This window comes from Bombus vosnesenskii, unplaced genomic scaffold (assembly GCF_011952255.1).
Source record: "Bombus vosnesenskii isolate JDL3184/JDL3185 unplaced genomic scaffold, Bvos_JDL3184-5_v1.1 scf7180000013262, whole genome shotgun sequence".
NCBI lineage: Eukaryota > Metazoa > Arthropoda > Insecta > Hymenoptera > Apidae > Bombus > Bombus vosnesenskii.
The window spans coordinates 5148978-5161004 of record NW_022882922.1 but is presented as its reverse complement, the minus strand read 5'-3'; the positions used below and the strand labels follow the sequence as shown (position 1 = coordinate 5161004).

General features: G+C 39.6%; 1 protein-coding gene across 2 annotated transcripts in view; it reads left to right on the top strand.

The window, feature by feature from the left end:
• The first annotated feature begins 4419 nt into the window (after positions 1-4419).
• The window catches only part of LOC117243402, a 32718-nt gene continuing 25110 nt past the window's right edge, over positions 4420-12027 (top strand). Inside the window, exon 1 of one of the 2 annotated variants that reach the window (XM_033510861.1) lies at positions 4420-4731. In XM_033510861.1, coding sequence (XP_033366752.1) covers positions 4641-4731 — 91 coding nt within the window. In that variant the 5' untranslated portion in view covers positions 4420-4640. Of the gene's footprint in view, positions 4732-7679; positions 8333-12027 lie in introns of those variants that run through there. The other variant, XM_033510871.1, reaches the window with a different exon arrangement.

The following is a 12027-nucleotide window of genomic DNA, read 5'->3' as shown; positions in this document are numbered from 1 at the left end:
TGTCATTGATCGAATCAAAATGCAATATTTTAATTCAAGGATCACTCGAAAGAAACCAATGAGTACCACTGCCCTAGATATGTTTTTCTATGTAGTGTAGAGTACACTGTGATCTTTGAAAGGCAATATACGTAAGTACCATGTAATTGCATTTGAATCAAATATCGCGTTAAATTTAAATGACTGTGAAATTCATTAGCATCGGGCACAAAGGTGTTGTGGACATATTTCGCTCGAAGAATTGCGAATTTATTCGAACCCATTGAAAATTATTCTTTTCTCGGTAACTGTTTCAAATAAAATCGAGTAAGTACGAACAAGCTGTTTCCTTTCTATCTGTGTATCGTTATAGCGAACTTAAGCGATGTATTCGCTGTAAAGTAGTACACGTTTATATGTTTTGCAGAAACTCAATATTTGCGTATAACTTCGCGGAATAGGTGTACAATATTGGATCATGTACGTAAATAATTCGAAATTATTTAATTTGATGGCATAGTCATTTTGCTCTTCGAACGACAGTCTTAGAATACGTAAACATGACTTAATCCAGTGAGTACACGTGTACCATAATGGCGATGGTAGCTTATAAATGCAATCACGGAAACCAAGAATCCCTGTCGGAAGGTCATCACATCGTGGATCTCTAGTAATCCTCTATGAGGTTCTCCGCTTCTCCTCCCTTTACCCCACAAATCTACAAATGCCAGATTAACTATCTTGCGTTACTCGTATAGGTACTGCTTATCATATTTACTTGTTATGCGCATTGCATTGCGTTCACTTCCAACTAAAATTTACGATGACAAACAATATTGTAATTCGCTTTTCATAAAGATAATCTTATGTCGAGAATGATCTAGAGCCCGTGTAAGCGAACGCACCCCTACAAAGAGATACGATCAGTGTATAGAACGAGTATATATGTGTATCGTATATGCAGCAAAAGGTTCTAGCGTGTTGGTGAGTGCGCGTATAAACGAGAACGCCTGTACGTAGAGGTTAGAACCCACTACGCTGATGCACGAGTACTCGTTGTGTCTAAAGCGTACGTGAGATAGACGGAGGGAGCGCGCATGCGCAAATCCAGCTGGCGCCTCGACCGGCTGTAGTCGATGCTGGAACTTCGTACTGCGAGTGTCTGTGTTTGTTCTTTAAGTCTTATCGTCGTAAATTGGTACGCAAATTATATTCGTGTACATATACATAGGTACGAGTCATAGAATAGGTGAAGAGTCTCATTTATGTACGATCATCGTGAACAGGTGGACGTCGAGGTCGGTCGGTGTGCTGCGTGAAACGAGGTTAGTTGACTTCAAATCGAATTTCGGGCGGTCGCTCCAAAGGGGAACGACATTACGTGGATATTTGCCTCGAAGAAACGGTCCCTGTGTTTTTCTATGCCGCGCTGTTTCAGTGTCGCGTGTGACAATAGTCGAAAGTAGACGTGGATTACTCAGGGACAGCGCTCGCCTCTCATATTTCTTGTATGATATTTCAACGCGATGTATTAGGCAAAAATAGTATCGCGTGTTTGACCGATCGGAGTCACTTGTTCCCTGTAAATCTGCTGGCTGTTGTGTCTTTTAACTATATTAAATTCGTGGCTGAAAGTTCGAAAAGCGTGCTACATTTCTGTGCTGAATGGATAAAATCGAATGGAAAATCGGTTATCGCCACGAAACATTTAAACTTTGACAGAATGTCCGAGCGAACATCGTTACAATTTATTGTGCTTTTAAGTATCTTTTGCTTTTCGCCATACACTACATAATATGAGTAACTTATTGAATTAGAAGAAAAATGTTATCGCGAAGAGATTGATAAGGGTTGACTATACACCGATATAATTACAATAACACAGATTTCGATTAATTGTACAGTTGTTACGCGTGGATACACGTTTCAGAACGCTATTTACCAAAAAAGGAAATCTGACTAATATAATATATAACTAGTGAATTGTGTTTAAGAGGAGAATCGAAGGAAACGACATTGGCCGAGAAATGGAAAAGCAATCGTCGCGCATAAATTTTATGCCGTGGAATATCGAGTGTTGATTCGAATATCGATATGCATTAAACGCGCTTTCATCTTGTAATTACCACGAAACATGTAGTCGTTGAAACATCGTATTGTTACTTTCTCTTTAACGTTTGAATCTCGATATTTTGATGTTTTGCCTTGGAACGGTCATCTGGTCGAAATAATCACGCATTATCGATATATCTAATAACAACAAACATATCGATACCATTCAGAGTGATAAAACGATGCTGGAAAGAAGATTGTACTTCTTGGGAAAAAATGGTAAAAATGGGAAAAATGGTGTCGCGCGATTCGGTTCTACGTGTGGTGTAGATCATCTTTGCAACATTATCGCGGTGATGCACAAATTTCGCAGTTGCGGCTTTTTCGTGTGGCGTTTCATTCTTAAAGGCGCGTGTGTGCGCCCGTCGAAAGTTGAAGCACAACAGATATCGTGCCAAAGTTAATATCGATCGTTCGACTTTTATAATTCGTCAGCGCGTCCCGTATTACGTAAAAAATGATTGCCCTTATAAATGCTCAATTGTTTATAAATCTATTGATATTTAAAGTACATTTAACCTATATTTAGTATCAAACCTAAAAATGTATCGAATCCGGCATAAAAAAAGAAAGAATAATTGCTCGATTATGTTTTTCTTTTCGAACTAACGTTGAATGTATAGTATTCGCTTTTTTCCATTTTCCTCTTTTAACTGGTAATTAAGCTGCTTATCTGTAAACGCATTAAATGGGAATAATTACTGGTATAATTACGTTTCTAACATACGTTTCTAATATACGTTTTCTCGTCGAGATAGTAATGTTCTAACGAGTGCGTTGTTTTGTTTCTTTCCAGGCCCGAATTCAATAAGTAAATCGTAGTAACAGGTCATAAGACGTTCACCTCTGAAGGAGACGGAGGGAGAAGACCGAGGGGATCGAACGAATTTACCTCGTTCCTTCTCTGGTTCTGCTTCAGTCAGCTTCGTCCCTCGTACAAAGCAGCATCGTGTCTCTGTCTTTAATTATTCCACACCTGTATCTTCTGCCTTCTACGACAATTATTTTATTTATCTGAATGCGGTTGCGTGGTGATCCAACGAACGACATTGGCCGCTGGAAAAACTGGAACAGCCGTTGCCCATAAGCAGCGTTGCTTCAAGACCTTGCCAGTTTGTCCTTGTAACCGAAACACATGTGCCAACCACGCTCTTAAACCACGCATCGTCCAACTATCATCCCTGTGTTTCTTGCGGTCGCCTTCGACCGCACGAGGGTGGGAAAGAATAGAAAGAGTAAGAAGTTTTCTCTCGTGTAGCTCGATTTTACAATGGAGAAGAGAGCTTGGTTGATCGACGGATCGAATTCGGTGAATCGATAAAGTTATCCGACACGTTCTTCTCTGCCTAACGAGTACGTCGTCGAGAATAACAACGAGACAAACGAGCGAACGAATGTGCAGAGCGACAGAACGAAAGAATGTACGGCTGGCAGCTTTGGACATGGGATAGATGATAGATTGCGAATGATGGGGTGGTAGAGCGAATAGGAAATGCAAAATGGATTGGGTGCCTCGGCTCAGGTAGCCAGAGACGACAAGGTCGAGGGCTCCAGGGCGGATAGGCCCCGAGCTGTTTAATAAAGCTTCCCTTCTTTTTCTCTATGCATTCAATCGAATAACGGGAACGCATTTCCCCATTAATATCGTCGGTGAGAGTATTACCTCTGAAAGACTGCTTTTCCTTTTCTGCCATCTGCCGATCGACGTTGTGCAAAAAAGACTGAATTTAATAATCAATAATCAACCGAGGAATTCAAACCGATCGATCTATGCATCAGATTGCGGTGGATTTGTTCAAAGAAGAAGAAGAAGAAGAAGAAGAAGAAGAAGAAGGAGAAGGAGAAGGAGGACAATACGAATTTACTGGTGATCACTGGTCCAACGTTAGCGTTTGTCTCACGAAAAGACTGAACACACGTTGATTCATTATTCAAAGAGAAAAAGGAGATCCGCATATCGCGTTCTATAGGAATCTGTTTTCGTTTGTCGCGCTACACATACATATCTCTCGGGATCTCACGTAATTGTTGTACATACATACCTATCTACACGTTGTACACACAGACAGCTTGTCACACCATCTATAAGAGCTTTAAGAAATTTCTGACGAACGTATATACAAAGTGGCGTACGCGTCTCATTACGCGAATTTTCGACTATTATACATATTGGAAATATGTCGGAATATATATATACATGCGTGTAGAAACAGAATATATATAATATATATATGTACACATGTAATAAAACTCTTTCGCTGCCTAATAGAAGTATTCGCGGATAAAGTGTTGTGTGCGATTCGGTAAAAGAACAAGTACGCAAACCGTATCGTTGTACCTATCTTTTTGTTCTATGAAGAGAATTAACGTTAGAAAGATGTTTAACTCGAAGGAAGAAATGTTCGTTCGTTCTTTATTTATCTAACGGGACTCTTATCAATTTATCGAGAATATTATTGACGGCGCGCAACGAACAATTAGAAAAGGAAAGTATTTAGAGTCAGTGAGAAGTGTAGTTGAAGTGTGATCGCTGGCAGCAACAAAGCAGGATGGGTTGTGGACAGAGCAAAATCGGCAATATCTATCCAAAGAATAAGAAGAACAAAAACAATACCGGCAAGAAAAACGGAGACTCTGTCGGTGAGTAATCGATCGATAATTATTATTTTCATCCTGAAATAAAATTCCTTTTCGTTTGCTTCGTTCCTTTTACTTTTTTTATTTTTACCTTTTTGGTTGCACGGATTGTGTCGCTTAGTCGAAAAAATTAGATCGTCCACAGTGGAAATATGTAATAACCGATTTGGCAAGATTCCCTCGTCGTTCGACTGACGCGGGCGAGATCGACATTGTTCGCGTAATTAACGCCGTTTCTCGTCAATCTAGGTCTGCCGTGTAATTGTTAACCCGATGACGGTAATTAAACAGATGCGTCTCAATCTAGAACATCGACACCCATCCACAGATTTCCTTCCTGATGAAAGGTGATTGAACAGTCGCCTCGATTATACCGGTGCTTTTCTCTGTCGTAAAACTGTTGCTTCACGAATATACCGCGTATACCTAGCTACTCAAGATCAAATCGAATATGACTTTAATATGACTTTTCGCTTCTTATAGAACAGCAAGTATACTATATAAAATGATTTGATCGACCCGATTGTCGCGTACATTAATGCACGTAACATAGTTATTCCGAGATGGTGAATAACTTGTTGAAATTAAAGTCGCAGTTTGTTACCCGTTATGTTGGAACGCGAAGAAAAAAGATATTTATCGTGCGTGACAATCGAAGATAAGTTGGCGAGCCTCCAGTTTGAAATTACGTTCCAGAACAGGTGGGACTTAACCGCCAATCGTAGCAGAGTAGATGCCCATATTTAGATCTCACGGATCCGTCTCGAGGCTAAGTCGCAATTCTCGTTGTATAATTACCATGGTAGTAGCTTTTCATTTCTGTTTATCTTGAACGTAACGCATCGAGGTTCTTTCGTGCGACTCTCGTGTGTCTATCCGTTGTACGTTCACTCAGTCGGAATATTTAAACTTCTTCCTATTAGAACCAGTAAATTCTTTAAATCTCTCAGCACGCTTACGCTGTTGTATTTGCTTCATTCGGTTTAGCGGTAATCGTCCACTCATATTCCAAAGCAGCAACGTGATTTATCGTTAAACATCTTCCGTGTTATCTTACCTGGCAGTTTGTTAGATAAAACAGATAAGGTTTAATGAGGATACTTCCCGACAGAAAAATCATAATATCGATTACAACATTGATTTCATTCTAAAGACGCGTATTGCATCTTTTTCTACTAATTAGGAATTTCCCGATGTTTCCGAAAATTCCTCATCAACTGCCACGTGATTCATCGATATCTTATTCTCCTCACTTGTTTCGGCGAAAGATGAACGCGTAATTCAATAATGTGTCACAAGTGGCATTACGACGAAAAAGGGCAGTAGATAAGATGCTTCATCGAACTCGTTATCGTAGAATTTTATATTGGAATTATAATAAGAATTCAGTAGAGCGGCAACAAGTACGCGGCGTACGTGGCCACGCACACCTATATACGCACGCGTGCGGGAACGATCGATTTCGTTCTTAACGTACATCACTTGAGGTAGATTAGGCTTTGGGTTAGGTCGTGCATAAGGGGAGCGTAACCTTCTGAACGATAAATTGACATTCAACAACCCTGTTCTACCGTTGTTCGCACGCCTGTTGTTTTATTCGTTGAGAACGACCTGTTCGATAACCACCGGACGTATGTATTTCATCTTCAACATACGTACTTTTAGTCTCGCTTGCAAAAATCCCCCCTTCTTTATCCCTCTATTATCTTTTCAATTGGATTCTGTACTTCTGTAAATCCTGATAATCGAATATTCAAACAAACCAGTGTTTATTTCCAGCTATGTTTGCCGTCCTAATTTCACTAGCAATAAATTATCAACGGCAATCAAGTATACATAGATTTTCTACTTTGTAGAATCATGCGACCCAGATTCGCTAACGTAAATGACTCTGGTGTTTTTTACGTTCGTTGTCGTATCCATTGATTCTCAAACGATTTCGTTTCTATGTATTTTCCTTCTTTCGTTAATGGCCGGTAGTGGTTTGTAAACTCGTGATAGTGAGATACGATGTGCGACGCTAATAAAGAAGCGAAAAGGTAAAGAAAACAAATCAGCGAACCACGCGTCTTGAAATCGTATGTATCGTGGTTTGTTGTTTACCGGCTTCGACGTCTGCGATCTAAATATATCGCACGATAATTTTGATATTTATATCATTACGATGACTTCGCTTACGGTACTTGAGAATACTGCCGTTTAGTAATTCATGCATGCACCAAGATTATGTATTTTTAGTTATCAATTTGAGCAATGGCCTAAATCGCGCTCGATCGTTTATCACTTATGCTATTATGAAAAGGAACAAACAATGTAAAATTGTACTGAAATCAACATCAACGCGTTATGTCATAACAGTATTGCGCTAAAAATAAAACTATCCACTATAGACATTGTTTGCGAGAAGAAAATCCAAGATGAAAGTATTATTTTTTACTGATCATTAACCATACATTATACTCGAGAAAATACAAATAGGTAGCTATTAATATTCCGATGTTTGTTGCATCTTATCTGCAGTTATTGCAAATATGTTATGCCAGGGAAAGTTCGTAAATAATATTGTCACTGTTATTTACAGAGTCATAAGTACATAAGTTTGAGAACATATACGTACATTATTACGAGAATTTGTTGTATATTATCTCATTCTCTTAAAATTCGCATATATACGTAATATACTATGCATAAATATATTTGTATAATCTAATATATAAAAGGAAGTGCGGGAAATGTTCAACTAATTTTTATTCTTTTATGTCCACTTAATTAACAATTGCGTGTGACGAGTTAAATTTAGAATAACATACATATTTCGCGGTAATATATTTTAAAATACGCTGTTTCCATTTCTAATTTTCAATTTTCTACCAACGACATAATGTTGCGCGCGCAACTTGGTTGCCAGTTTACACTGTTTACAGCGTTGCCATCGTTTAAGCGGGAGCTTGTGCCGCGAACGATTAAAGTGTCCCTCGTGTATGCGGACGTTCGGAACGTTTTCGTATCTCAAAACGTGTCGCGTGTCCAAGTTCGATTCTCGTAGTATTTGGCCGACATTTCGTCAAAATACGCTAGAGTCGATACGTCTCTACTTGGTAAATAAGACAAGCTTCAAGGCCCGGAGCCGATATTATCGCGCTCGGTAGTAGAGCAGCTAACGACTTGCCTACGTGATCGTTGTTCGGCGTATAAAAGGGTCGCGCCTCTCTAGCGTCAGTGTCTGTCTCTCGTAGCAATTTCGTGTGCGAACATCGTTCGTTCTCATCGTTGAAAAAATTCTGTTGCAAGTAGTTTTTTTTCCTATTTATATCTAACGTTTATCGATCGCTGTTAATCGAGATTTTATCGATACACGCGACGTTATAAATACTGCAAAAAGTGAGGTTAAGTAACCGGCACTCCGAAGAATACAACACCATCGGTCGGTGACAGTGAACGGTTTTTATACTGCGTTGAATCATCGGATCCGATATTTCACTTGGATTGGAGGACATTTGTCCTGCCAGGACGTCGGATTTTGAGAGCAAACAGAAGGGAGCCGCCAAGATGTGGCTGAAAGTGCTCAGGCAGAATATATCGCATTTAGCCCGTAGGACGAAAGGTAAGGTCACGTTTGTTCCTTGAAATCGGAGCTCAGTGGGGAAACGAGACGACGGTTGTCACCGCGAAAGAATGCCTATTTATAGATTTACGCTACTTGAATTTAGAGGATCGTACGCGACAAATTAAAATTCTTCTTTGTAAATATTTTACGATCGGCAACGGGAATCGTATGTATAGTTTAAGCAAGTACGTGTTCGCGTTCAACTTTGTTGCAGGATGCAGGTAATTCTATCCTCGAATTAGGCTGCATTCTAATTTAAGCCCGTCTCGTATTTCGCGGTCTTTCGGAGAAGAGAATTCTGGAATGCGTGGTGACGATGCTGTTGCAGCTGCGTGACTCACAGCTGTTTCAGCAGAACATATCCGGCTTTTACATTATTCTAAGTCTGTTAACCTCTCAGAAAAATCGTACAAGCGATCTACTTTATATTTAAGTCGGTGTTTACTGCGTGGCACGTGATCTCATCGTAACCGCTTCGATGCAGTTGCGCTTGAATTCGCAGCAGTAGTATATTTAGTGTCAGAAAATGAGAAACCGCGCGCCATTATTAAGCGATTCAATTTTTTTTTTCTTTGTCAATCGCATATTGGTAACTGTGGAAGAGCCTTTGTGACAAGAAAATACTCGTACGTAACGTAGTAACTCATTACGTAGTAAATTAAAAATTTTTTTCGAATCTTAACATTCTCCGTCTTAAAACATTCAGTTAAATCAACGCGACTATAGTCGTGTCAGCGTTTTCCGTCAACTCGACCTTGGAAGCGAGATGTAAAGCTGACGTTTATTTCAGGTAATTTCTACAATCGATCGTAAATGAGATTACGTTACTTCCAACGTGAAACTCTTTGCCTGTAGCATTCGTAGCATACGATATACTGTGTCAAATCTGTTTGTCAATATTAGTATATCGTCTTGTATATATCGACAAACTGGAGTATAACCCGCCGCTGTTGCAACTTGCGACGAAGTTTTTCTTTGGCGCAGAACCTTAAATTCAAGTTTAATCGAGCGATATTAACGTCTCACGGAGTAATCTTATCGATGTTTAAGTTTTTGTTTTTAGATCGGGAGAAAGTTCGAAGTTCTTTATGTTGTAACGGATTAGTAACGATCGAAGAGGTGCGTGAAGGCTGCGCTGTACAGGAAGCATCCTCACCGATCGAGTTGCGTTCGATCTACTAATCGGACGGGTTTTGTTAGACGTCACTTTCCCCTTTGAGGCACGCCCCGCGTGCATATCCGGGGAAGAGAAACGGGGGAAAAATGCGTAGCTCGTGATACCCATGTGACTATACATAGAACGTGATATGTATTTCACGCAGTGGCGTAGGCGCTCGAAAAAGATATGCGACTGCGGTTTGTGCGCGGGCATCCTTCTTACGCGGTCGCATTCGTTGATATCCACTCTCAGACGCATCAAGCTAACTCTGTTACGGTCCGTAAATTTTTATTTTTTATATTTTATCTAATACAGAGCCGAGGCAAGGAAAGGCACATATAAATTATAATTCTTTCATATTTTTTTTAAACTTGAAAAACTCTCTAACAATGAAAAGACAAGACTCGATCGAAAATATTTGAAAACGATCCAAAGGACACAGCAGAGTTAATAAGATACAAACGAACGTTTTATTTTCAGTATCGTCAGCCTTTCGAAGAGATCTCACCTATTTAATCGTCACTGTTAGCCCAATTTTTCTCCTTTTTTCGCATTTACATTTTTCCATGCGGAAAAAGAAAATTTCAAAAACAGAGTATCTAGCAACACGTTGATTTTACTAATTAACGATGACTCGTCAAACAGATGCGGTGTTTGCGGAATAACCAGTGACGCAGATATCCTTAATGCGTTTTCGGAAAGTCGTATTGCACGTTAAGATTATCGAACACTCGTTACTCGTTATTCCGACGAAAGAAAAAAAAGAGAGGACAGAAATTGCATATTCTGCGCATATTTTTTGGAATAATAAACCGCGCAGTTGAAAAAGTGCGCAGTGAAGATAACGGCAAGGTATTTGACGATATCTCGGTCTTATCGGCTAATAAAAATCTTTATTGTACTCGAATTTATCCTTATCTGTTCGTGTCATCGAATTTCAGTCGCTTTGTGCATTGTTCTTCGCATCGTGTAATTAAAGATGATTAATCAGCGCAATTTAAATGCCGCGTATCTGAAATCATGATTATTTGGTAAAAACCGTGCTTTGTTTATTGATTTCAGATCGGCGAATGTTTATTCTCGCGTTCGCCGGCATTGAGAATATAATCAGAGGAATAGCGCGCAATATTCTCAGAAAACCTTGAAAATTCGTAAATTCAACGGCATTTACAAGTTTTCTGCGCGTAATAATTATCTATTTACGTTGTCGATTGGGCGGTCAAAAACACGACATTGATATGTGCGTTACAATAATACCCGAGACTCGGTTTGTTTTCGTTATTAGGTTGCATGTTATAATGAGTCCAAAGGTTAACTCGAAAGGTACAGGATACTTAACCAAACTACCAATGTTGTGTACAAAAGCATTATCAGCCTTGCTTTTTTAAACTTTCATTTATGTAGAACAGACGAAAAATGTAAAAAATGTAGAGGAGAAACATTTAAGATCGCACAAAGAATGACGGGAAGATTCAGACGTTTCAAATTTCGCACCTATGTTTTTAAGAAACCGCCGATCCGTCAGTTTTCGCTCACTATGTGCAAACAACTTAAAAATATCGAAGTACTTCCTCGATCGAAAAGCTCTTTATTTTTCTTCTTCTTTCTTTCGTCGGACGAGAACAAACGTGTTTGCGATATAAATGCGGTTCGAAGATCGTCTTCCTCGTCGAAAGAACTCAACTGGCAGACACACCCACGCGAGGAACATTCGTGGAAGATTTCGATATTTGACGAAAACGCGAAACTATCGAGGCCACCTGCAGCCTGGAAAAAAATCTCACGTTGTATCCGCGGTATCGCTTTTCGTGGTCTCGCGAACGTGGCGTCATAAAACGCTGAACGTTTCACCCTATTAGAACACCGGTATTCGCTTCGACGAATCTTTTTCCAGTTTCCATAGGCTACCTAAACGCGGTGTTTTTTGTTATACACAGGCTCGTCGTATCGCGTCGCTCTTTTTATTCCTTCCAACTTTTCCACGTTTTTTAATTTCATATCTATAAAAGTCGACAGGACAAAATCGCTCGAAACATTCGTGTTCTCGGATTACATTTTTATCTTCTCGTGCATCTCCGGTTAGAAAGTACCCCATTCTGGGTAGAAATATCTGAGAAGAAAAAGTTCTCCGTCGCAATGTTCTTTCTCCGATTCTCGAGCTACGACAAAAAAGTTTGTCGCGGAAAAATTCCCTTCGGCCCGGAGATTAACCATCCAGATAAGCGTAGGTTATATTTATTTTGACGAACGTTTGCCAGCAGCCCAAATAATCCGTTTTTATCATTATTTCCACCTGCTGGTATGGTTGATGGATCTCAGACGCGTCTTTTTTCACAATGTAACTACTTTTTACAGTAAATATTCGACGTATTCCTTATCCTTCGCCCTTGCTAAAGTTATACAATTTCATTTGTTATACGATTTCGATAAAGAGACCGGTCTATCGCTCGAACGGATTGTTCCGGTTTTCTCAAACAGATCTCCTAGATACGACGAAAGAGAGAAAGAGAGGAATTTCTCTCTTTTTTCACGT